Below are 27,613 nucleotides of genomic sequence, written 5' to 3'. Positions count from 1 at the left end.
TTTCATGTTAAAACGTTAAACCAAATACCTGAATAAGAAACTGATTTTTCAGTGAAAAAAAGCAGGTAAAAATTTAAATTCTATTGGAGTTTTTAAATTATATACCTTCCTTTTGTTTTTAAAAATGTGGCACTTACATTCATGTATTATTTATATGAAGGGATATATTGAATTTTGGCAATGATTATTTCTATGAAGTGGCATTACAAACCGTTTTTCTTTTTGCTTCTTTCTTTTCTCAAATGTACCAGCAATTAAAATGAATTGTTTATAAAATAAAAGTAAAAAGGTTGTTTTGGAGAACAAAAGCAGACCCCAAACTCTAACCATTTCACTGAATTGTGTTTGACAAATAGAAGAGGTTGGTAGGGAGGGAGGTAATGACTAAGGGTTGGTGATGGGTGGAACACTATTGCTTCATTTCTGGGCCAGGAAGCATATGATCAAAGGTTAAATGTCACCTATCCCCATTATGTTAGAGAAAACACAGTAGTATTGAAAAGTATAATAATTTTCAGATATATAACTTGGGTTAAAAAATTAAATGTGGGCCAGGTACAGTGGCTCATGCCTACCTATAATCCCAGCACTTTGGGAGGCTGAGGAGGATTGCTCAAACCCAGGAATTCAAGACCAGCCTGGGCAACATAGTAAGACCCTGTCTCTACAAAAAATTTTTTAAAAACATTATCTGGGTGTGGTGGTGCATGCCTATAGTCCTAGCTATTTGGGAGGCTGAGTCAGGAGGATTGCTTGAGCCCAGGAGGTTAAGGCTGCAGTGAGCCGTGATCATGCCACTGCACTCCAGCCTAGGTTACTGAGGCCCTGTCTCAAAAGAAAAAATGTGAAAAATAAAAGTAAATTTTGACTAAATACAATATTTTAAAGTAGTCCAAAGGTCCTCCTTCCTTCCCTCACTTTTAAACAAAACCAATTGTCCATGGATGTCTGAGTTCTGAGGTTTTGTTTTGTTTTGGAGACAGGGCGCCCCAGGCTGGAGTGCAAAGTGCAGTGGTGCAATCTTGGCTCACTGTAACCTCCGCTTCCCAGGTTCAAACAATTCTTGTGCCTCAGCCTCCAGACTGGCTGGGATTACAGGTGTGAGCCACCATGCCTGGCTAAGTTCATTATTATTTTGGATTTAGTGGAACAACACAGTTGAAAGATAGGCTCATCATAATGAATCACAGTGCCAACAGCCCTAACATGACTGAGATGCTGAATTAATAGCTACATCACCCCACCTCCAGACTTATTAGATAAGCAAATAAACCTTTCCTTTTTTAAGCCACAGCAAGTTCTTTGTTGTCATTTTTTGTTCCTTGCAGCCAAAAGTATTCCTAACTGATTCCTAACAAAAGAAATATACTTTAGACCCTTTAGTTGATAAAACAAACTTCTTCCTTAATGTAAATCAGCATGTAAATTGGTAACATAAACTGGCATTCAAATTCAACTGTCTGTCAAAGTATTTGAATCTGAAAAATCTTTTTGAAGCCTCCATCCTAAGAAAGGAAAAGACTAGAAATATGTAGCACTAAATAAATGCATGAATTATCAGGATATGATTGCTCTAACTTTTCAAACTCACATTTTTCAGATAGCTCCAAATTTACAGAAACTATATTATGTATTAAACTCTAGAATCTAAAAAGTAATCAACTAGACTAATAACTTTCAGTTCTAAAACTTAAATTATGTAAAGTATCATACTTCATAATTATTTTACTTTTTAGTAGTTGATGCTTTCTTTTTCTTTTTTTTTTTCTTTAAGACGAGTCTAGCTCTGTCGCCCAGGCTAAGAGTGCAGTGGCATGATCTTGGCTCACTGCAATTTCCACTTCCTGGGTTCAAGTGATTCTCTTGCCTCAGCCTCCTGAGTAGCTGGGATTACAGGTGTGTGCCACATGCTCAGCTAATGTTTGTATTTTTAGTAGAGATGGGGTTTCACAATGTTGGCCAGGCTGTTCTCAAACTCCTGACCTCAAGAGATCTGCCTGCCTCAGCCTCCCAAAGGGCTGGGATTCCAGGCATGAGCCACCACGCCTGGCTATGGTTGACTATTTCTGATGGAAAAAAGAAGCTGTAATAAGTATACAATTTCTTCCTTTTGCATTCTTGCCACAATGCCAGTTCTTGAGTTATTTCTTTAATCATATTTTTTCACCTCCATTATACTTGGCATACAACTTTCAAATAAGATCTAAGAAATATTTCCAAAAATTTACCAAGCCTACTAATGCAGGGAGAAATTCGGGAGGGCACAAGAATGAGAATAGGGTAAATTAGAAATTATTTTCAATCTTCCTATGGCTCGACTAGAACAAGCATGTCAAGGGAGGAATAAAATATTTTTAAAACATAAGCCTAAAAAACATGTATTTCTTTAAACATGAATATTCCATACTTTAACAATCCTAATGTAATTTATATGGCATATGCCAAAGTAGACCTTTAATAAATGAGAGAGGGAAGAAAAGAATGGGAAGGAGGATGAAGGTTGAGGGACAGGAAGGAGGGATGAAAGAATAACATTTAACAATAAAAAGTTTAAACAATTAAGTTAGCTGTGAAACATTTAAATTTATATTAGGAAGAAAATACAGTTACATTAAAAACAAAAGCCCATCTTTCAAATTAATGTAGTATTCTATAAGAATCAATAATCTTAGAACTTGATCAGTGATCTTAAGTCTTGTGTAAGTTTTGAAAATAATGTAGAATCTTTTTGTGAATATCTTAGAAGTTCAAGATACAATTCCTTGTTGAATTTCATTCATAAGCTACAAATTTAATACATGCATTTGATAACATGTTGTGTTAACGTAAATTATGCCAAGAATATTGTAAAAAGTTTTCTACAACAATGGAGTTTATTTTAAAAATCCGATTTTATTAGGAAGTATATAGGGTTTGAAAATTCAAGGCTTTTTTCTTTGATCTTTGACTTCGGCGTTGCATGTCAGTTTTAAGAAAAGAATATGATGGTAAAACCTGCCATAGTGGAAAAATAAAACAATGCACGGAGCTATTGGAAATTAACACCTAAAAGTGTCAGGTATATATATTTTTTAATAACTTTTCCTTCTTTCATTTTATGCCACTATTAAGCTTTTTATTTCAATGAGTACATTGCTCTATGCTTATTTTATAAATTTGTATTCTTGTTCTTTCATTATAGTTTCCATTCTTTTTAAAATTGTTTCAATCATTTTAAAGTTATTTTAGAGGCTACTTAAGATTGTTCAATATTATGCAATACTTGGCCTTCTGTTTTTCTGTTTCTTGTACTATTGACTCTTACTATGGTTTGGATGTCTGTCCCTTCCAAATCTCATGCTGAAATGGGATTCCCAATGTTGGAGGTGGGGCCTGGCAGGAGGTGACTGGATCATGGGGGTGGATCCCTCATGAATAGTTTAGCACCATCCCCTTGGTGATAAGTAAGTTCTTGCCCAGTTCACATGAGATCTGGTTGTTTAAAAGTCTGGGACCTCCACCACTTCTCTCTCTTGCTCCTACTCTTGCTGTGTGGTTCACCTTTTCCACCTTCACCTTCACCATGATTGTAAGCTTCCTAAGGCCTCACCAGGAGCAGATTCCAGTACTATACCTGTATACCATGCAGAACTGTGAGCCAATAAAACCTTTTTTTTTGTTTTTGAGACGGAGTCTCATTGTCGTCTCCCTGAGCTGGAGTGCAATGGCATGATCTCGGTCACTGTTGAGTAGCTGAGATTATAGGCGGCCACCACCATGCCCAGCTAATTTTTGTATTTTCAGTAGAGATGGGGTTTCACCATGTTGGCCAGGCTGGTCTCGAACTCCTGACCACCCATCTCGGCCTCACAAAATGCTGAGATTACAGGTGTGAGGCACCATGCTTGGCCAATAAAACCTATTTCCTTTATGAATTACCCAGTCTCAGGAATCCCTTTATGCAAAAATGGCCTAACACAACTCTCCTCATGGTTATTTCTTCACATATTATTACCTTTATATAAGGCAATTTTTTTGCTTGCTTCTAAGAATTTTAATCATCCAGCACTAAATTTCACATTTCTCAGCTTTTGACTCCCTATCATATGATAATGTAGTTTAGGGGTTTTAATTTTTTGCCTTCTTTATTGTTTTCACTCAAGTTCTAGGGAAAAGTGTACTCCTGTTTATCGCCTTGCTGGGCTAGTAAACAGGGATTCTAAGGCCTTCCTTTAAAGAGAGGGCAGCTCCTTATCCAACATTTCCATATGTTTCCATGGAGGGCTCCCATCCAGGTCATCCTAGTCCTGCATGGTATCAGAATTTGTCATTATCCGTTCTAAACAATATTCCTCACCCCACCTCCCTCTGTAAATATTAATAGAAGCAGCCTTGGTGTTTTGATTAAAGACTGTAAGTTATTACAACCAGTGGTGAGCATTAATTCTCTGTATGGTACAGAGCACTGGGTTCATATGCAGGCTTGGCCACTCACCAGCTCTCTAACCTTGGAAACTTACCTCACAGAACTCAGTTTAGTTATTTGCGATTTGGCAGTAACAATGAGGAATAAATGATATAGGTGTGTGAAGAGCTCCCTGTTAGTTATTCTGTACTCTGTTCTTCAAACCCAAACTCCACTCCTCACCAACTTTTTTGGTTTCTAATGCCTCCTGAAGATGGCCCAGAACTTCAGAATATTTAAAACCCTTTATATCATGGGTATTGAGAAAGATCATTTGTATCTCTTTTCACTTACCAGCATGCTATATTTTGGAAGCTAAACCTTTCCTCAGAGAATGACTCTTAAAAAGCCATGTTCCCAGCTCACCTTTGGCTTTGGATTTCCAGCCACTCTACATGTGAAAGTTACTGGCATTCCCTCAAAGATCTTGTAATGTTTCAGCTTCATCTCAAAGAATGGTGCCATTCCATTTTCCACAGACACATCTCCATACTGAACTTCATCACCTGATTCATCCACAGGAGACCTTTCTAGCCTATACTCTATTTCACTGATGAGTCTCTGTTCACAGCTGGAGACTTTGTATTCCTGTATCAAGGAAAGTTTAAGTTAGCAGACTCAATCCCTTCTGACAAAGTGTCAAGTCTATCCCTGCCCCCCAATAAGGACCTAGAAGACAGTGGTATTTTTACCATAGAGCTTAAAAACACAGTCTGAGCCCAATTCAATTGCATATGAAACAAAAAACATCTGGAAGTGAGTTTATATGGTATTGCAGATTGTCTTCAAGTCCTATCATCCAAAAAGAGCGGGGGAAGAAAGATCAATTTTTTTCCTTCTTTTCTCTCGGGCAAGGGGAAAGAAGGGGAAGGAAAGAAAAAGGCAAAAGCAAAGCTATGTATTCCTAAACTGTTGATAACAATAAAATATAATGGAACGCTGATTTCCTTCTGTAGGGTAAAAGCTGATGCAGGGTGGTGCATCTCTCCAGAAGGCTAACAGTACATGTGGCAAACAGCTGCCATATTAGTACAATTTTAGCAAAAGAATAATGGAAAAAATGGTGCCATGTTTTTTTTGTTTTGTTTTGTTTTTTTCACCTATAACAATCCCTGCCTTGCAAGGGCCTCCTCCTCAGCTCTGCAGCTGCTAGGAACCCACCATCTTTAGAAGAAAAAATAGGACAGTCTAGTCAAAATTTGCCTAAAAAAACAAAAGCAAACAATCCATCAACATTCCTATGGTGATGAAGGTGGATCTTACAATTTCCTTGCCTATAAAGTGCAATAAAGGCCAGGTACAGTGGCTCATGCCTGTAATTCCCAACATTTTGGAAGGCCGAGGTGGGAGGATTGCTTCAGGCCAGGAGTTTGAGACCAGCTTGGGCAACAAAGTGAGACCCCATCTCTACAAAAAATTAAAATAAAAAAAAAAGCTGGGCATGGTGGTACATGCCTGTTGTCCCAGCAACTTGGGAGACTGAGGTGGGAGGACCACTTGAGCCTGGGAAGTTGAGGTTGCAGTGGGCCGTGATTGTGCCACTGCACTCAAGCCTAGGCAAAAGAGTGAGACCCTGTCTCCAAAACAAAAAAGAAAAAGTGCAATGAAGACAAGGCAGTCTACGTAAAATATTACCTATTTAATATTAAATGAAAGATGACTTTAACGATGTTTCCTCTTAAAGAAGTTACTCAGTGTTTAAAAAACAGTTTGTTGGTTTGAGGGAAGAAGTACAACAGTATGAATAAAACTGCAAGAATTATACCACAAGTTGTTTTGCTTCATCTAATTGCTATCAAATTAATCACTTGAAGAATTAGCACATTTTTTCCCCATAGAAAGGTGTAACAAATGAAAAACTTTTCTTGCTTTAATGTTCAGAGTATCCACTAATGACAGAATTAAATTCAAGTCGGAGGCCAGGCACTGTGGCTCATGCCTGTATTCCCAGCATTTTGGGAAGCCAAGGCGTTTGGATCACCTGAGGTCAGAAGTTTGAGACCAGCCTGACCAACGTGGTGAAACCTCATCTCTGCTAAAAATACAAAATTAGCCAGGCATGTTGGCGTGCACCTGTAATCCCAGCTACTGGGGAGGCAGAGGCAGGAGAATCGCTTGAACCCGGGAGGCAGAGGTTGCAGTGAGCCGAGATCACACCATTGCACTTCAGCCTGGGCAACAAGAACGAAACTCCATCTCAAAAAAATAAATAAATAAATAAATTCAAGCTCGTAAATACATGACAAGAAAACTCATGTTGCAGTAATTTTGTGTATCTGATATTAAATGAAATAGACACTGGTCATAGCATTTATAATTAATATATGACAGAAAAGACAGAAACACACGTAAAACAGGAAGAACAGAAGAAAACAGACACAGTGAAAGACTGGAAGAAGAAAAAAGGTGAAAAGCTTAACCTTTTGACCATCCAGAGGACTCCCTACAGAAGCATGAGGAGAACCAATGTCCTGTAATGGTAGAAAAAAAGATGTGAAGACTAATAATAGAAATAATAAGAATGCAGCAAGATTTCCAATTTTCCTTAAGTGAAACTTTTGTGCTAGCAATAAGCATTTGGTAGTAACAGTACTGTGAGTACTCACACAACCATTGTGCTTTTCACTTTCGGTACAGTACTCCATAAATCACATGAGATATTCAATACTTTATTTTAAATAGGCTTTGTGTTAGATGATTTTGCCCAACTGTAAGCTCATGTAAGTGTTGTGAGCACATTTAAAATAGACTAGGCTAACCTATGATGTTCAGTAGGTTAGGTGTATTAAATGCACTTTTTTTTTTTTTTTTTTTTTTTTTTGAGATGGAGTCTCGCTCTGTCACCTGGCTGGAGTGCAGTGGCACGATCTTGGCTCACTGCAACCTCTGCCTCCCGGGTTCAAGCGATTCTCGTGTCTCAGCCTTCCGCGTAGCTGGGACTACAGGCACACACCACCACACCCAGCTAATTTTTGTATTTTTAGTAGAGACAGGGTTTTACCATGTTGGTCAGGCTGGTCTCAAACTCCTGACCTCAGGTAATCCACCCGCCTTGGCCTCCCAAAGTGCTGGGATTACAGGCGTGAGCCACTGCACCCGGCCTTAAATGCACTTTCAACTTACAATATTTCCAACTTACAATGGGTTTATCAGGACATAACCCCATACTAAGTTAAAGAGCATCTGTATATATGTGAAAGAAGATAAACAGATAATATTTTCTATTTTATTTTGACTAGATATTAAGGCTAAACAGTTGACCTTTGAACAACACAGGTTTGAACTGCATGGGTCCACTTATATATGAATTTTCTTCCTCTTCTGCAACCCCTGAGACAAGCAAGACCAACCCCTCGTCTTCTTCCTTCTCTTCAGACTGCTCTAATTTAAGATGATGAGGATGAAGACCTTTATGATGACCCACCCTCCACTTAATGAATTGTAAATGTAACTTCTATTCCTTAAGATGTTCTTTGTAACATTTCTTTTTTCTAGCTTACTTAAAAGTACAGTCTATAATACATATAACATACAGAATATGTGTTAATAAACCCTTTGTTATCAGTAAGGCTTCCAGTCAACAGTAGGCTATTAGTTAAGTTTTTGAAGAGTCAAAAGTTGTATGTGCTTTTTTTGTTTTTGGAGACGAAGTCTCACTGTACCACCAGGCTGGAGTGCAGTGGCACAATCTCAGCTCACTGCAATCTCCACCTCCCGGGTTTAAGCGATTCTCCTGCCTCAGCCTCCCGAGTAGCTGGGACTACACGCATGCGCCACCACACCTGGCTAAGTTTTGTATTTTCAGTAGAGACGGGGTTTCACCATGTTGGCCAGGATGGTCTCTATCTCCTGACCTTGTGATCCGCCTGCTTCAGCCTCCCAAAGTGCTTCAATTACAGGCATGAGCCACTGCGCCCGGCCATATGTGGGTTTTTAACAGTGCATGGGGTTGGTCCCCCTAACTCCCGTGTTGTTCAAGGGCCAACTCTAATGGGAAATGTTCACTAGTTATTTCAAACAATGTCAGTGGAAATGTGTTTCTCCACACAAAATTATTTTGCAAAAAACATAGGACAGGAAAATGTAAAGGTACTGGAAAGGAGAATAATCAAGAAGAAGATAAAAAGAACAGGCATCACTGATGGAAGGAATTCTGTCAGTTACTTAACATAGTATGTGCTCAATAAAAATTAGCTGTGAGGTTGACTGATATTAATACTGCTTTTTCTGTGACTTGCCCTCTACTTTCCACAGAATGAATCCCAAAAACAGTATCTATAAGGAAGATGGAAAAAGGGGACATAATAAATGTTACCCTAAGAAATCCAGAGCAACACAGTGTACCTGATTAGCTGTTTCCTCTTCTGGCTCCTGAACATTAAAGACAGTTGCACTGTCAGCACCTAGTAGTCGGCGAGCCATTCTTTCTTCGTATGTTAACCTCTAAACAAAGTAAATCCCAAAATACAAAATTAGCGAAATCACAAATAGGTATTGCCCTATGAAAAAGAGTAAAAAACAACACATTTTAATGATTTTCTGTAACTGTTCTCTCTCCAGCTGCAGACACCTGCACATTTTCTTTTTCTTGCTTCAGCTGTTCTACCTTTTTACCTCCCTTTCTAGTACTAATGGCCTAATCCAGAGAGCCACCAATTGGTACAGCACAAATTTAAAGTGAGCAATAAGCGGTAAGGCAGAAACCACACAGAAAAGATTTGTCATGTCCTTAATGAAAAACATAGAAAAAAAGATATTAAAACAGCAAAATACAATTTAAAAGAAATGTTATTTTTATAGCTGTCCATCAGCTTCAGAACAGCCAAGTCATCTCTAATACTGACTGAGAGAAAAAAGAGAAAGATACTCAAAGGAGAATAAACTGACTAAAAAGAAAAGAACGGGTATCACTAATGGAAATAATTCTATCAGTCATTTAACAGTATGTGCTCAGTAAACGTTAGCTAAAGGAAGATTTGGGTGAGCTGGCAATGATGGGGTTCTCACCTCTAAGAGCATTTCCCAGGCTGCTGTGTAATGTAGGGGATTGGAGGCAATTATTATAATCCACAGAGAATGAGGTGCATGGCTGAATTCGCAACAGGATTATGCAAGACACTTGCCAAAGCAAACGGGCTCAGTTGACTCGACTCAGAAGCAGACTGCTTGCCCATCAGGCAAAGGAAGTGGTAGTGTTCTTGCATGTCACAGCTAGCACTTTGGAATTGGCCCAGACCGTTTTACCTATGCCATTCTTATACATAAGAAATGCCAGCATTTTTGTGTGACTACTGGGGTGATACCTGCTCTTGAAGACTCATTCTAAAGTGCCTTAGTCTTACAGGTCTGGAAGGAACTTTCAGACACCATCTGCCTCATCAGGGGCATTTTATAAGCAATTGTTTGATTAGAAATAAGAGAATAATTGGTAAGGCAGAATCTAAAAAATGTACAGAAATTATCCCAGATAAACTTCCAAACTTCTAAATATAAATGCAAATTTGATTGGAAGCTCTCTAATCAGAAAAATATGTTGGGTAAATTTATAATTTCCAGTAATTGCTGGTCTCAATCCCAGCTGAAACCGGGAAGTGAAACAGGTCAAATGCCAAATGACAGATAGTCCTGCAGTTCAAATTATTTCACTTAATAAAGAAAGGGCAGAGGACAAGAAGAGGCAGAGGTAGGAGTCTCAGTGCTGCATGAAGCATCTGAGTCCATTATGTTATTAAATTAATTTTCTTACACCTATTAAAAAAATCAGTGAATTCAGTTTTCAAAGAGAGTCTTAAATACCTGATCTCTTAAAAAGCTTTCTTAATCTTTTCATGGAGAATTGTAACACATCAGAGGCAGGCCTGAAGTGATTTCCACTCTGTCCCTCATAAGCAGAAATACCAATTTCATATCTATTCTACTTCACCAGAATGCACCTGCTACCACTAGAAGCCAAATATACCTCACAGTTTTGTTTCTAAGTCACTATGCCATCTGGCTATAAAAGCCCTTGTCTACAGACACCAAAAATAAGAAAGAGAATAATATATAATAATAGGAAAAAGTTGGTTGAGAATCCCATTTTCTAAAAAGGGAAACCTTACTTGTCATTTTAAGCTCTCAAATGTGGATATCTGTGGAACTTACTGTGAATGTTATTCACTGCTAAACAGATGAATATAAATATACATACAATATATATAATGTGGGTTGACCAATAGCTTATGGAAGTCTTACCTTAACCAAGAGAATCTTAGTCCATAAGGAACACAGACATAAATAGCCCAAAAAAAAACCAAAAAACAAAAAACAAAAAAACTGGAGTGATGCCTTACCTGGCTTGAAAAAGTTCCCATATGTATTCATTTTAATCTTTTAAAGGCTTTAGTTGACAGAGCCAGGGAAAACTTCCAGAGTATGTACATTTACACATGCAATCACTTATTTCAGGGAGAAAATATTTTCCTTTTGTGAAAATCTTCTATACTCAGGGAAATGAGTAACTAACACAAAACTTCATTCAAATTTTAATCTTTCTTAATCAGATTAAGATACCCTAATAACTAAAATCAGCATTCAGCACCCCTCCTCTGCTCTCCACCTTTCTATTCAAGTGTGGTCTGTTCTCACAGTTTTACTTATCAATGTTTGATAATTAAAATTCTCAGAAAATGTAATTAGAGAGAGCTTTCTACTCTGAAAAAGGTGTGTGAAAGGGAGATTTTATACAAAAAGATCCTTTTTTTTGTACTTAAGAGCCAGGCAAATTTTTCCAGTGATAATTCCTTAATAAAGCTACAGAAGGTTCTTCTCCTTTACCTGGTATGTCTTATTTTCTAGATTTGCTTTTCCCATCCCTTTAAAATATTCTGGAAATAGTATTTTAAAAAGAAAAGAGTATTTTAAAAGAATAGCATCAACAAAAGAGATGGAAAAAAAACCCCAAAAAACTGATGAGGAAAGACTTAAATCCAGTGGAGAAAACATCTTATCTATATATTTTACCAAATCTATTTAGGTACTGTACAGTTCTGCAGCTGTAAAATAATTATTTTTTCCTACAGTTTAGTTGTCTTGCTCTAGCAAACCAGAACAAGATTTTGGAACAGTCTTTACTCTTTCAGATGCTGAATCAATGTCTAGTAGTAGTCCAAGAGAAAAGAACAGAACTTCCCCAATGGTTTCTCTAGATTTTTTTGTGTGTGTATAAGCAGTACATACCATAGAAAACAAATTCTCTTTTTGATACTATATAAACCATTCCAAAGCACACCTTCTCCATCCCTCCCCAACCCTATCAGCCAGAATGGAATCCCTGTGTTCTTCTTCTTCTTTTTTTTTTTTTTTACATACCATTGACATTGCTCATTTGTTCCACTCCCAACCAGATATCTGCCCTTCCTTCTTCCTTTCTTTCCCACTTACTCTCTTCATTCTTAGAAAGGTTTTATGCATAGGAGAAAGCAGTGAAGACTGAATAGAAGGAAGGCCTTTCATTTTCTCTTTGTCTCTGGATTCAAATGCTAATATTAAGAGAAATGTTGAGATTCAAGGGTAATAAAATAATGTGGCTGTGTGCAATGCCTCACGCCTGTAATTCCAGCACTTTGGGAGGCCGAGGCGGGCAGATAGCCTGAGCTCTGGAGTTTGAAACCAGCCTAGGCAACATAGGGAGACTCTGTCTCTACAAAAACAAAAAATTAGCCAGGCATGGTGGCATGTGCCTGTGGTTCCAGCTACCCAGGAGGTTAGGGTCATAGGATTGTTTGAGCCTGGGAGGTCAAGGATGCAGTGAGCTATGATAACACCATTGCACTCCAGCATGGGTGATGAAGTGTGACACTGTCTCAAAAATAATAATAATAATAATAACAACAATAATGATGTTGTGGACAAATATCAAGAGCCTAAGTCTTAGAAAAAGGAAGAAAGGTATGTGGGTAGCTAATATCCCAAGTCCGGGTCCCAAATCTATCAGTACCGGCTGGCCGTTGTTCAGGAGGTCCTCCTTGAAGCGAAGTTTTCGTTCCAGATCTTGAATAACAGCATCCTTTGTGCCTTGAATTTCCTCATCGGAGGCTATTCTAGCAGTTCTGCTGGCCTTCTTTGGAAATCCTCTGCAGGACAAAAACACAAGGCAGTATAGTTAGTCGCCAGGCATATAAATCCAAGTCAAACATTCAAGTCCAAACAAAGACAGTGCAAGGTGTCAGCATGTCCTCCCACTCTTTTTTATGCTACATCTATTGCAACTATTATGGAAAGAACCATGAAAGCTGGTTCAGGTAACACTAATTGGATCCAGGTTTCAGAGAAGGTTCACATACATTAGGGGAGTATGCCTTAGTGGGTAGGCAGATGCCAAGGATGGCGAAGGCCTACATTTTAGTCTCAGCAAGGCGGCAGCATAAAGTGAAAGAATGATATGATTTGTAAGTAGACCTAGGTTTAAAATCTGACTCTATTTTGTATTAAGTTTGTGACCTTGGGCGAGCTTTAAAAAAATATATACCACATATGAATGTTGAGAGGTTGAAAGAGAACGTATTTCTATCATACTTTTATTCAGTCTTCTAGTGCTTTGTAATCATTATTCAACAATAGTGCCTAGCCCATTTGAAATCAATATTAAGTTTGTTACCTTCCCTTCCATCCCCTTATATCCTGATTTGATTAGGGTAGGCCAATGTTATTTGAGGTCTATTTTATACAAGAGGGCTCTGGGAGGTCTGCGGGTCCTGCTGTGCCTGGTGTCCCAAAGCCTCCTGAACTTCTGGCGAGCCCAGGGCTCTTAGGACAGGTGATACCTCGCTGCCTCTCTCCTTCCAAGGCAGCAACAATGACCTGAGCTGTGTGAGCCAAGGGTCATTGGTGCTGGATGCCTGGGGGGTACAGAATCACTTCTGTTGGTGCCTTAAGCAAGTTGCTTCCTATTTTTCTTCCTTTTCTCTCACAGGGCAGTGGACAAAAATTAATGAGAAACAGAATACTAAGCAATGGGGAAGTGAATTGACCTATCGCTACCCATATCAACAAAACTGAACTTCAAAAACAAAGTTCCAGTGGAAAAAAAGCAAGTCACAGAAGAATATATATGATATACTTGTATTTATAAACAGGCAAAAGCAAACCAGTCCCCTGCTACAGCAGTGGTTCTCAAAGCGTGGTCCCTGGACCAGCAGCGTTAGCATGACCTGAAGTTGTTAGAAATGCAGATTTTTGGCATCACTCCAGACCGACTGAATCACAAATTCAGAGCTGGGACCCAGCAATCCATGTTTTAACAAGTTCTCTAGGTGATACATGCAAAAGTTTTAGAAAGAAATGGAGGGGGAGCATACATACATGGTAAAATCATGAAGAGAAGAGGATGATTAACTCAGAAATTCAGGGTAGCAGTTACCTCTCAGGGAGAGTAGCGGATGCAATTGGGGAGGGTCACATGGGGGCTTCAAAGGTACTAGAAATGGGTAAGAGTTTCATTTGATTAAGGTATACATATAAATTGTATATAGTTCCTTATTTATATTACATACTTCATGATAAGATATTTCTAAGTTTAAAAATTTTACTGCAGGCCGGGTGTGGTGGCTCACGCCTGTATTCCCGACACTTTGGGAGACCAAGGTGGGTGAATCCTCTGAGGCCAGGAGTTCGAGACCAGCTTGGCCAACATGGTGAAACCTTATCTCTACTAAAAATACAAAAATTAGCTGGATGTGGTGGTGGGTGCCTGTAGTCCCAGCTACTTGGGAGGCTGGGGTATAAGAATTGCTTGAACACTGGAGGCAGAGGTTGCAGTGAGCCGAGGTCGCACTGCCGCACTCCAGCCTGGGTGACAGAGCAAGACCCTGTCTAAAAAAAAATAAATATTAAAAAAAATAAAACAAACAAAAAAACTTTACTGCCAAAGTGTCAAGGCACTGTGTGCCTCATGTCACTTCACTGATACAGTGGAAAGCACAAGTAAGCCTAAGGAATGTACCTAAACACTGGGTTCACCATTTCACCCACCAGTGCTGGGAACGAAACCAGCCACTAGTATGCAGCAGAAACTGAGGATCCTGTAAAGACTCTGCCCCCGTCCCTCCTAAGTCACGATGCCATGCACTCCTGAGGCCTGTGCTCCTGGTCTTCCCAACAGCTGTTCTTTCCTCTTGGCCACTCCCCTTTGTTTCCTTGCTGAATTTTTCCTGATTTTGCTGGGTGTTCACCCTTCAATGTGCTTATAGAAATGTGGTCCCCCTCCCCAAACTCAGGGGGTAATTAATGTACACCAATTTAAATGATCTCAATCCCCTGGAGAGTGATTAGCTTGCCCAAAGGCATGCAATATAGCCTGGGCCAATGAGAATGGGGGAGTGGCGGGGAGTGAGAGGGTGGCAGTGCTCTAGTTAAAATTCTCTCATCTCTGAAAAGAAACAGAAGGAAGAAATGCCCCTCTTCTTTCACTGGATATCGCTGTGTCAGAAATGCAATGTCAAAAGCGGCAGTGTTCACTCTATAACTGTAAGAGGAGAACCCAAATGTGCCAATGACGATATATTGAAAAGACGGAGAGTACCTGGGCCTTGATAATGTTTTGGGGGCACTGTCTTAACCTACCACGGAACTGCCCTACCCCAGACTTGTTTCATAAGTAAGTAAACCCTGTAGATCAAATCTCTTTATAGTTGAGTTTTCTGATACCTACAATGGAAAATATGCCAACTGATTAAAACCTGCTATTCTAGGTTTATCCCTTTTAGTCATTTGCCCTGAAGTTCAAATAAGATAACACTAGACTTTAAGAACTGATTTGGATATTTAGGGAGACCCTGAGACAGTGAGAACCACAGGAATTATTTATAACTTCGATTTCTAGTACCATGCAATCCTTTAACAAACACATACATAGCTTGCTCATTTTCCTAAGCCTGGACCCTCCTACTGCTTTACCTGGGGTTGTTATCATCAGTCTTCAGCCTAATGACTCCTTGGAAAGGAGGTCCCTGACTAAGCCTGTCCCATTAGTTGTTTTCTTGATAGCATCTATCACTCTGCTATTGCTTTTTCATATTGTCTCTCCGTTACCATGGCTCCTTTGTTAATCACAGTGCTGTTAACAGACACTCAAATAATATTTCTGAAATGAGTGAATGGATGTACTGTCTATCTCTACTTCTGATTTCTCTCTCCCCTCCCCAGTCAAGAAAACTTGTGCCAGAGCCATGTGAAATCAGACCATATGTAAAAAGTCAGCCTCAGGACAAGTACAAATTATACAATTTTACATGTAAAGTTCTCTGCATTTGACTACAGCCTTACATCTGAGAACTAGAAGAGCTAGGTTCTGAAGTCATCTTAAAGGTAAACTGAAGACAGCCAGGTCTCTGTTACATCAGCAAGGCCTGGGAACACAAATGTTCCCATTATTACTGTAAGCCTGTGCGAGGTAAACCATTGCACAACTATGTGCTGACGAGCAGCCTTCGATGACAGAAAGCACCACTGTGTTTCTGCAGGTAGACTACACTGAGAGCTGTGTTCTCAGCACAAATGAGAAAGAAATGGGGGATAGGGGGACCATTAAGGTCAGAACAGGTCATCTCAACAGAGGAGCAGAGAACTGGTTTTTAAAAGTCAGCCACAAGTTCCCTTGGACCAGAAAATATCTATCTATTCATTGTAGAATAAGTCCTGTTCCTTGGGAAGCATTTCTCAGTATATTTGACTCTTAAAGGGACTTAGAACAACTGCTCTGGAATATTTCATAGAGTTGTCACCTTGGTTTGTGTCCCTGTCACAAGGGTAATTTATCCTTTCAAAGGGTACAATTACAATTAGTCTTTGGCTCAAGTAAACACCCTGATTATTCTTTTTTTTTTTTTCCACTCTGTTGTCTAGGCTGGAGTACAGTGGCACCATCTCGGCTCACTGCAACCTCTGCCTCCTGGGTTCAAGCAGTTCTCCTGCCTCAGCCTCCTGAGTAGCTAGGATTACAGGCACGTGCCACCACACCTGGCTAATTTTTGTATTTTTAGTATAGACGGGGTTTCACCATGTTGGTCAGCCTGGTCTCGAACTCCTGACCTCATGATCCACCCACCTCAACCTCCCAAAGTGCTGGGATTACAGGCGTGAGCTACCACACCTGGCCTCTATCTTTTAACAAGTCAATTCCCTCAACATATCAAGATTTCCAGTGTTAAGGGCAGTTACTTAATTCCTAATTTCCCACAATGTTAAAGAAATTTTCCTCTCTACTTACAGAATTTAAGGTACTTATATTTTCTTGGTTCTAAACAATTAGCACAGAAATAAAAATCAATCAACTGAAATATGTTTTTTTCTTTTTATAGACTGGGTTTCAGTCTGTCACCCAGGCTAGAATGCAGTGGTGTGATCACAGCTCCCTGCAGCCTTCACATCCTAGGAGGATCAAGCAATCCTTCTGCCTCATCCTCCAAGTAGCTGGGACCAGAAGTGCATACCACTATACCTGGCTAAATTTCCATTTCTTGTAGGGACAGGTTCTCCCTATGTTGCCCAGGCTGGTCTCAAACTCCTGGGCTCAAGTGATCCTCCTGCTTTGGCCTTTCAAAGAGCTGGAATTACAGGCATGAGCCACTGTTCCCAGCTGAAAGATATTTTTAAATGTCTAATAGTTTAAAAATTGGACAAATATTTATTGAGCATCTAGCAGAGCACAGTGCTAGGCCAATACATCAATACAAGCCCTGTTAAGCCTAGAAAAAAAGAGTTGGTTTCTAAGATAAGTGATTGTTAATGCCTGATGACATCATGGAATTCTATGTATGAAGATTTTATGCATAAAAACGAAAATATATTTAAAAAACCCAAAAGCTTCATCATGATAGTCTGAACACGAATAGTTTTTGCTTCTTAGTACATTTAATTCAAGTTAGTATATTGAATAACTGTAACATTAATTACTTATATCTTCCTTTACTGATCTTTCTTATCTGTTTTTCCACAAAGAAAAATGAGAGAAAATTAGAATTTGGACTAATTTATATGTTTGTACATACATACATAAGTGGTGATGGGAACTGTAGGTTCTTTACCCAAATAGTTAGGTCCTGAAAGAGGACAATTTATAGCAATGATGACACATGCATTATTTACATTATTTGGTGCCTTGTAGATGGCATGTACAAATACTTGCCTCCATAGTTGGAATGATCATCACAATCTGCTACACAGTTTATATTGCATTCATCCTTGAAGGCTATGAAAATTAGATTCTGAACCTAGAGTTTGCTGTTAGGCCACCTCTGCCTCCTACTAAAATGAATGTGTACAGCCTATCAAAGATTCTCTTCAACAAGCATGAGCTCCATGACATATTGCATTGCAAATCTGACTTTCTGCAAATGTACGTGGCTGGAGATATGCCAGTCTTAGCAGTCAGTACTTGAAATTGAAACTTGAGGGAGAATCAGAAAAGATTCCAGTGGGCAATTATTTACAATGATTAATATTTGAACATTTTTAATTACAAAATGGCAGTTTCATAGAGGCTATATGGTTTAACAATACAGAGTACTTCATGACTTTGTGTGTCATCCTTGCACAGAGGCCATGCTAATCTTCTCTGTATCATTCCAATTTTAGTATTCACACTGCCAAAGTGAGCACTCAACATTATTTAAGTGAGATGGCAAAGACCTCCCAAATCCTAAAGGATGGTCCTTGATCACAGAGGCTGATAACCAAGTTGGGGAATAAGTTAAGGAACAAACCATGTGGAACCAATTCTAGATGCAACTGGAATAAAAAAGAAACAGAAAACAGTGCTGGCTAGAATGACTGCAGAAAGCTCCATGAAAGAGGCAAGTTCTAAGCCCTTGAAAGATGATAAGGATGTAGACAAGTAGAATGCAGAAGAAGAAATTCAGAGACAGCAGGAATAAAGAAACAGATGTGAGAACCTGCTTTTTTGTTTTGTTTTGTTTTAACCACTTAAAAGCTGTGTCGTTTGGGCTAGTGACCTGATGACCATGTTTCAGTTTCCTCCTTTGTAAAATGTGGGTATTAACAGCTTGTATCTCATAGGATCACTGGGTAAACTACATGAGCCAATGTGTACTAAACACTTAGAACAGCGCCTGGTGTAGTAAGAGTGGATCTGAAATATCAGTGGATCAGAAAATATTCAGCATGGAAGTGAGTCACAGAGACGAGACTGGCCGAGAGAAACAGAATGGAAGAGGGGAAGGAGTTTAAAAAGATGCCAAGAATTCTTGACCAGAATTTCCAAGAATGTGCAAATAACCCTTACTGATTGCCTTCTCAGTGTTCAACTCTGTTCTAGGTGCTAGAAATACAATGTTGAACTAGGTCATGGTAGTTAGAAAAACTGCATTTTTATGGTGGATATGGCAGAAAGAGATAAGAGGAAAAAAATGGAAGGCAAGACATATCGGGAGGTGGTAAACGCAATGAAACGGCAGAAGTATGAGTAGATGACTGTATCAGACAGTGTGGTCCATCAGAATTCTGAGGTTGACTCTACAGTGGTGGCCTAAACCATCGGAAGTGGCTGGATACGTGAGACCTACAGGGAGAGCAAGGCAGTGCAGAGGTCCTGTGACCGGAACCAACCTGGCAGGGCCAAGAGATGGGCACTGTGAATGAGGAAAGAGGTATAGAATACAGTTTTCTCACACTTATTCTAATACGGAACCTATTGTCTTTTTCAGAGCATCTCACTGGACTAATGTAATTCAGAAGCACTTTACGAAATTGTGTTAAACACTGAGGACAGGGTTTAGGGGTAGCATGCAAGGTGAGAGTTAGAAATAAAAGTAAAGTATTTTGAAAGGGGAGGCATGAGGAAAGAAAAGCAATGATAAGTTTTGAGGCAAAACTTTGGCAACTGAGTTTGTTTTCCTATAAAACTAATGCTATGTTAGAGTTTGTAAGATGGTTGTAGCTGTGCTCCCTGAAGTGGCACCTTCCTTTGATAAATGAAGAGTAGCAACTCATTAGGAAATAAAAAGAGTGGTGACAAAGAGATAATCTCCTTTTTTTTGATGGTTTGCGCAATTAAAAAAATAAAATAAAGTAGTATTCAAAGTTAGTAGTTACCAAAACCAGAACTCCTCACAAAAATCCATACTCAGAGGCAAACCCTAACCAATAAAGCAATTCGTAACAGGCCTCCCGGACTAAATACTTCATTGTATACACACTCAGCCCAACTGTACAAAAAACATTACTGATCTGTTTACTCTGGCTTTAACAGTAAGTCATTTGTCATTTAAAAATAATATTCGTGTGGTTATGATAAAAACATCTCAAACATATACACAAGCATCTGGAAGGTAAAGTCTTCCAGATTCAATCACCACCAAATCCCAAGTGGTCTCTTTTTTTGGCTACTGAATAGTCTTGAAAGCATCCTTCCCTTGATATGCTATTGTAGGTCAATTCTGTGAGCAGATTTCAGAAACTCAAATTTCCAGAGCACAATATTGATGTAAGAGATAGGGTACCAGAATCAACCAGAGAATTTAACTATTACAAGTCCTGTTATTCTACTCTTCTCATGTTCAGTGAAATCTGATGGTAACTAAATTCCACAACATTTCAGAGGGAGCAAATTCATTAACATGTTGGCATTTAAATATCACTTATATTCAAGAATATAATGCATTAATTAATATATAAAAGAGCCCAAGATATACAAACTGAGTTTTTGTATGTCAATTCTATTTTCCTTTTACTGAATTTTATGGTAAAGCAAAGGCTGCTAAAGTACAAAAAATGGGTACCTTAAGCTCATATTTAAAGGAAAATAGATAACTTTATTCTAATATCAAATTCTCCTCACATTGTATTTTGGGTTCTTTAAAAAAGAAAATGACAAAGGCACATGGGTTTTTTTTTTGAGACAGAGTTTTGCTCTGTCACCAGGCTGGAGTGCAGTGGCGCAATCTCAGCTCACTGCAATCTCCGTCCCCCAGGTTCAAGCACTTCTCCTGCCTCAGCCCTCCTGAGTAGCTGGGACTACAGGTGCACACCACCATGTCCGGCTAATTGTTTGTATTTTAGTAGAGACAGGGTTTCACCATGTTGGCCACGATAATCTCAATCTCCTGACCTCGTGATCCACTGGCCTCAGGTGACTTCTGTTCATTCATTCTGTACAACTTGGTACACAGCCGTACAGGTCTGATTTTGAGCTACCCCAGGGGCAGAGACATTTCAACAGAATAACCCAGTAGCAGCGGATCCTGGAGCCCTCACCTACTAATTTGGTGGTAAATACTTGCCCAGGATTGGATACAACTTGATAAGATACTGGACCCTAATGAGCCCATAATAACACCTCCAACCCCTTCAGGTCAGAGAATGAAAAGCCCCCGCTATCTGTTTCCCCCAAAATAGGGGAAAGATAGGTATAGTGAGATGTCTGCAAAGTACGTTGCAGCTTGTATCTGTTGGATTCTTTTTCACTGGTTACTATCTAACTACGGTCTTGACTTGAAAACTGTTTAAAATGCCCTGTGTCATGAATCTTAAAGTACAACTAAATTTGTTAACAAAGTTTTCCTTGATTCAGGGGATTCTGATTTGCTGCTTCTACAACAGTTTTCTTTAATCAAGAAATGTTAGAGTTACTTGAGATGAACCTAAGTCATGCTATTCTCTCTTTGCTCAGGCGTTTTTTCCAGAACCCTGGGAAATCCCGTCACCTCTTGAGTAACAATGATGACAGTGTCCCCACCTACCTGCTTCCTATCAGGGAGAAAGAGAGGGACAATGAGATAATGTCCATAAGGAGCTGTGGGCCTATATAATAAAAGCTCTCATTAGTACATCTGTATAAAAGCTCTTATTGACACATGCTCTTGTGACAAAGATGGGGCAACATTTCAAACCAAAGCCCTGCTTATATAAAAGAGGCAGTTAAGAACATATAACATTGTGGCTCTGTGGCTATGTGGCACTCCCTTATGAGCACAGATTCCAAGAATGTGAAGATGGCAAAAGAAACAGTGCCAGTCTGGTTCCAGAGATGGGTCTGATCTGATTCACCCTTCAGACTTAGCACAGCTGCTCAGAGACCAGCAGAGGCAGTACTGCCACACTGTGCCTGTCGGCACTGCCACATCTTCCGGGTTTCTTCCATCTCTTAGGGCTGATTTACTATGTGGAGAAACATGGTTACAGCAATGGAGGCTGTAACACCAACTTACCGGCAATAGTGAGGAGAGTAGAATACATTAATTTTATAAAAGTACAAACAGATTTCTCTCTAAGGCATGCTCTCCTTACTGCCTCCATCTAAAAGGGTTTATCAACTTAGTCTTTGTATCTGTCAACAGCTTTGAGCAGGGCAATATTTTCTTTGCCAGTGACCCCAGTAAATTTGGGGAAGATACAGCATAAAGGAAGAAAGGCATTTGAGGAACTGTATGTATAGAAGTTCCCCAGACCGCAGTCAACCTCTCTCCAGCTCACAACAACAGCATGCAGTTGGTTGACTGCGGTCTGAGGAACTTCTATACATACAGTTCCTCAAATGCCTTTCTTCCTTTATGCTGCATCTTCCCCAAATTTACTGTCCTTTGCCTCGACTTTGTGGTTTATCACTGACATCCATGACCTTTGTTCCCTGCTTTGGCCTCTGCTACACAAACATATGAGAAACAGAACCTTATCTCCACGGACTGTTTAGAAACTTAGTACTTACTAACCTTCCTGTCTACAGTTTAAATAAGAACAATGCGAAACAAACAGAATAAAACAGCAAGTATGCAAGTGATGATTAAGAAAACTAAGAGGGGCTGGGCACAGTGGCTCATGCCTGTAATCCCAGCACTTTCAGAGGCCAATGTGGGTAGATCACCTGAGATCAGGAGTTTGAGACCAGCCTGGCCATCATGGTGAAACCTCATCTCTACTGAAAATACAAAAACTAGCTGGGCGTGGTGGCTCACACCTATAATCCCAGCTATTTAGGTGGCTGAGGCATGAATTGTTGGAACCCAGAGGCGGAGGCTGCAGTGAGCTGCAATCGCACCACTGCATTCCAGTCTGGACAACAGAACAAGACTGTCTCAAAAAAAAAAAAAAAAAAAAAAAAAAAAAAAAGAAAAGAAAAAAGAAAGAAAACTAAGATAATGGAAATTTATATTTAACATTTTGGTAAAACAAGGCAGGTTAAAAAAAACCTAATGAATTTCTACTTCATTGCATTATATGTAATCAATCTACTTGTTGGTACTTGATATATATGGCAAAACCATCCAGCTAAAGAAATAACACTTATAAGTGAAACTGAATATATACATCTTATGATAACTTGGCAGTTCCTGCAAGTTCCAGGATGCCAAAGTCATGGTAGCCCTGATAGGGACACTCAGTCTTTAGCGAATTATTTGGATTATTATGATAAACAAAAACAGTAACATTTTTGTTTTTAATTCAGAATGCAAATGACAGATCCCATAGTATGCCAGAGGAAAAACATGTTTCAAAAGACATATGTATCAAACCAAAATAATGAATTCTTCAAGTGTGTGTGATTTAGCAACAGGAAAATTCCTTGAGGACAAAATGGTAACCACATAATAATGGCTTACTGGGCTGGCACGGAGCTAAAAATCTGTAGTCTGGTATTTCCACTTCGATGTCACAGCAGTTATCTATCTTTGGGTACAGTTTTCCATGGCCACAAAATCAGCATGACCTCTCCATTAATTTTTTTAAAATGGCAGGAACGACTGGACTCTTGTGGTAACACTTATAAGCTATTTTGACTCCATAAAATGAGTCAGTTTGAAAGATGGTGACAAGAAGCAAGTGCTCCTGTTACTTGAAGCCTTTAAAACTGCTTAAGAAGGTTTCAAAGTCACTGATCAGCACAAACTGCTGTTTCTACTAAAAATGATAAATGGCACAATCATTACCACCTTTGCCAAAGTAATCTTTGATCAAATTCTTTATGAGAAATATTAGAACAGATTATTTACAGTACTCCTCTTCCTGGGAAGCAAGACTTGGTATCCTTTTAATGAGGAGGAAAAGGTGTCATGCAACAAACTCTGGCTCTTTGGGTCTCTCTAATAGCTTCTTTGTATCAAGATAATACACTTCCTTTTCTAACAGCTAAATAAAAGCTCAAAGAGAAAAAGCAGGGGAGAAAGACAAAGGTTCTCCTCAGACAAGTTGACTGACAACTTCTAACAGAAGTCCATTATCACATCATTACTATATTTGGCTCCTTTATTGGACTTGTTTCTTTACATGTTCATTTGACTGTGTTTCGTCCAATAAGGATTTGAGAAGAAGGCAGATTTCAAATTCAGGTAATCAACATTTAGGAAGTGCCCAACAAAAGCAGCAGTGCTAACTGAAGCTGCCTGGTACACCTCGTCCAGGCCCGACATAGAAATGCTGGCCTTTAAGGTGGCATAAGTATATCCTAGCAATGGAACACTTTTATAGATGAATGAAAATAACTTGAATTCTAAGATCTTCTCCTGTTTACTCTTCAGTAGAGTTTCCTTCTTTTTCTCTCTGAACAATAGTATGCTTCTGGCAAACTCTGAAGCAGGATTTCAGCAGGAAGAGTTGAGATATGGGTGCTGGCTTAACCTTTGCGAGCACTTACTCATTTTTGAAATCTTCAGGAAAATGAGTAAGTGCTAGCTTTTACTCATTTTACTCTGCCAAACACCTGTACTGTATTTCTTTTGAGGATTTTACTGTACTTCTGTGGTTGTTATTTATCCTCAAAGATTTTCCATTTTAAAGACCTCATAGGGCTGCCACATCATCACTGAGGTAAGGAGAGCCATATCAGATCACCTGCAAGCAGAAACACACAGAGGAGGCATGTAATGGATCTCCAGATCACAGGCCAGGGACAAAACTGGCAGCATCATTTCTCCACTAGGTTGCATACACCCTCATTTATCTACATTCCAGCCAATCACTAGATTCACACAAAGGCTTGTTTCTTAAATCTGTTAATTTAGGTTTTTCAAAAACACTAAGTGTATACTTAATAACCAAACTCCTTCGCACCCATCGTAATGCTGGCATGAAATATTATTATAAAACACATAGTTTGGTGGTGAGAGCATGGATTCCTGTCTCTGTTTAGTGGCTATGTGACCCGGGGCAATTTATTCAACTCCTAGACTCCTCGGTAGTTTAACTGGGGCTGGGGCGATGCTGCCTCTTAGGAATGTAGTATCCACTGAAATAGTATACGTGAGTTGCTTAGCACAGTGCTCGATAAACGGTAGCTAAGCCCCTCCCCCCGTCATAATTATTAAGAGAGCACTGCATAGATTTTGAATAGTTCCTCATGAGAATCTCATATTAATTCAGACGAAAAAGTTCTGATTTTGATCATGTCAAGTGGCCACGCAAGAATCACTGAGTCAAATAGCCGCTAAGAATTTTTACATCGCATGGAGGAAAATGTGTGAAATGTTACTGAGGTGCTCTGGGTTGCAGGCTGATGGGCGCGCATGTATGGGGATGTGGGAGCCCCAGGGCGACCCGAGGCGGAGAGGCAGGGAGCGGAGGCCTGCGGCTGTTACTCACGCGGGGGTGACACCCTTGGGCAGCCCCAGGGCATTGACGGCCGCCGGCGGAGGCTGCGAGGGCAGCAGGGCGCTGAGGAAGGCCGCGGGCGTCTGGCTGTGGCCGAAGCGGGTGGCGGGAGAGCAGTGGGACGCCTGCCCCGGGCTCGGGAGCGGCGGTGGTGGCGGCGGCAGTGGGAACACGTCGGGCACCGGGAAGGCAGCCGTGGGGCTGAAGACCGGGGGCGGCGGCGGCGGGGGAGACGGCGAGGAGGAGCCCCACGGGGCCTCGGGCTCGGCGCCGAAGGGCTGCGCGAAGGGCGGCATGGGCGCGCGGCCGAACTGCCTTGGCGTCGGGGACATGGGCGACGGGAGGCTGGATGAGCTGGGGCTGGAGGCTGGCGTGCCGTGGCCCGACGCAGGCCCGAGGTTCTGCGCGGCGATGAACTGCTTGGGGCGCGCGTAGTTGAAGGAGCCGGAGGACTGCATGGCGGGGGCGGAGCGGGAGGCCAGCGCGCTCATGGGCTCCGGGGACGCGGGCGGCGTGCAGGCCGCGAGCTCGGGGAAGGCGGGCGGCGGCGGGAAGGGTGGCGAGGGTGGCGCGCTGCGCGGGGCTGGCGGAGGCTGCCGGGCGCCGGCCTCCTGCTCCAGTCGGATTTGGTTCTGGAGTTGCTGGATCTTCAGAGGGTCCCTGTGGGGAGAGAGAGAAGTGACACCTTCAGAGATGGAACGGCAAGGAACGTGCATTCCAGGAGTGAGCTCAGCTTGTGAGCATCGCCTGGCACTTAGGCCAGCTGCAGAGAACACCCAGGGAATGGGCACACACAGCAGCCCGAAGTGTGGTGCCAGCAGTTCATTCTGGACCAAGTGCTAAGTCAGTGAATTATGCTCGCCCATTTCACTGTCTCATTTAAGTTTCACATAAGGTGATCCCAACCAGTTTACAAATCCTGATGGAAATTCTGTCTGACTTCCAGGAGCCATATTTTGTTTTTAACGGATCAAGAAATATTAAGAGAAAAACATTTCAACATCAGTTCTCAATCCTCTCATTTGTAGCCAATTTTTGGTAAAAGAATTCTATCAAAATGAGAAAGTTAAAAGCAAAAAAACAAACAAACAAACAAAAAACCACACACTTGGTTGAAGTTATATTTGGCAGATTTGGGTGAGTCCAATTTGCCTACTTCAGTGCTGTCAACTCTACATTCAATAAATACCACAGGTGGATTTAAAAAAAATTACTTTAATCTCTACATTTGTCCCCTAAGAAAGTCTTTATGCAAAATTTTAGTAGTAAAATGAATTGCCAATTTCTTACACAAACCTTAATACACACTGATATTGCATGCTATTTCAAACACATGTAAACAAGTGACATCTATAACAGGTAGGTGTTCAATAAACGATAGGAAAATGTTTTATAATAACGTATACTTAATTCCCCAAATATTTACCATTGATAAGAGATAGTTCAAATTTTTATTTCTGAAATAAGAGTAAGCAGCTAGCAATGATCTAATATCTCACTCTTTTACTCCACAACTTTGCTGTACATCCAGGATGTTTTCCTTTATTCACATGAGGTAAACATAGAGACCAATAGCTGTCACAAGAAACTTCAACTTCAGGTGGCACTATAACAAGCAGATAAAACAAGTATCTATGAATAGACAATAAACCTTTTAAAACGAAAAATCAGACCCCAAAACTTTCTTATCCATAGGCAAAAATCAAGCCTTCAGAGACTCAGCAACACAAAGAATTGAAGCGGCCAATAAAAAGGGAAGAAATATCTAGGTCTTTTCTCAAGTATCATGAGCTGTGGGAACATCAGCAAGTTCTAAACTCTATTCTGTGTCTTCTGTTCCCTTCTATAATTATCCAGTAAAGTGATTACACTTAAGTCCATGAGAAGACAGACACACTTTCTTGGGAACTGAAAGGTGTAATGAGGAGATGGTTCTATGTTCTTAATAAGTACAGAGCATCAAATACTTGAACAACAAAGAACTTTGTGGGATCCTATTGAACTTGAGTGTTTTCAAAGTAGCCATGTCACTGCTGGGATTCACCACTGCCCTGAAGTTCCAGATGTCTATGTGGTTTGGGTAGACTGTCCAGCACATGTGCTCTTGCATTCATGCATTTAGAACTGGCCCAGGAATAGAACTCATAAAAACCACCCACTAGCTCTAAAATCCATTATCCAGCACTCTCTATTCTGAGTCCCCAAATGCTTCATCTCCCTGCCTTTGCTGTCTCTCTTACATTTCCTCACTAGGGCAGCATGCATCCCCGTCCTAGGATGTTTACCATCAACACTCTTCCACACCCTTCAGCTGACCTCTGCATCTGGATTGGAAGCCATCTGTGTGGCTCTCCTCAAAGGCGCTGCTCCCCTACTCTGTCCCCACCTGGGCTCACAATGGCCAAAGCCACAGCTGTGTTTTAAGTATTTTAGGCTTGGCCTGACGTCAGCAAATTGCTGTGTGTGGTGACTCTACTGAAGTAGCTACAGAAATCGTATCATGCCCTGTACCTGATGTGAGGATTCCCTGACCCCAGGATTAGGGAGTGCCCCTATGAGAGCCAGTCTTCAAAGAAACCAGGGCAGGAAAGC

The 27,613-nt window shown here is 40.4% G+C and overlaps 2 protein-coding genes and 1 non-coding gene across 4 annotated transcripts in view; 1 reads left to right on the top strand and 2 right to left on the bottom strand.

Moving 5' to 3' along the window:
- Nucleotides 1-27,613, bottom strand: part of PALLD (palladin, cytoskeletal associated protein) — a 244,492-nt gene that overhangs the window by 24,415 nt on the left and 192,464 nt on the right. For both annotated transcript variants that reach the window (XM_037993683.2, XM_008000226.3), the window contains 4 exons: nucleotides 25,013-25,681; nucleotides 12,423-12,558; nucleotides 8,789-8,887; nucleotides 4,811-5,032 (listed from right to left, as the gene is read on the bottom strand). In XM_037993683.2, coding sequence (XP_037849611.2) covers nucleotides 4,811-5,032; nucleotides 8,789-8,887; nucleotides 12,423-12,558; nucleotides 25,013-25,681 — 1,126 coding nt within the window. The remainder of the gene's footprint in view (nucleotides 1-4,810; nucleotides 5,033-8,788; nucleotides 8,888-12,422; nucleotides 12,559-25,012; nucleotides 25,682-27,613) is intronic.
- The window catches only part of CBR4 (carbonyl reductase 4), a 145,255-nt gene that overhangs the window by 105,372 nt on the left and 12,270 nt on the right, over nucleotides 1-27,613 (top strand). The gene's annotated exons all lie outside the window — the stretch shown is intronic.
- On the bottom strand, nucleotides 17,976-18,078 carry LOC119623930 (U6 spliceosomal RNA). Its single transcript, XR_005240032.1, has one exon. It is a non-coding gene; the product is annotated as a U6 spliceosomal RNA (small nuclear RNA).

The sequence above is a fragment of the Chlorocebus sabaeus genome, chromosome 7 (genome assembly GCF_047675955.1).
Source record: "Chlorocebus sabaeus isolate Y175 chromosome 7, mChlSab1.0.hap1, whole genome shotgun sequence".
Classification (NCBI taxonomy): domain Eukaryota; kingdom Metazoa; phylum Chordata; class Mammalia; order Primates; family Cercopithecidae; genus Chlorocebus; species Chlorocebus sabaeus.
The sequence above is the reverse complement of the archived record's forward strand: the minus strand, read 5'-3'. Positions and strand labels throughout refer to the sequence as shown.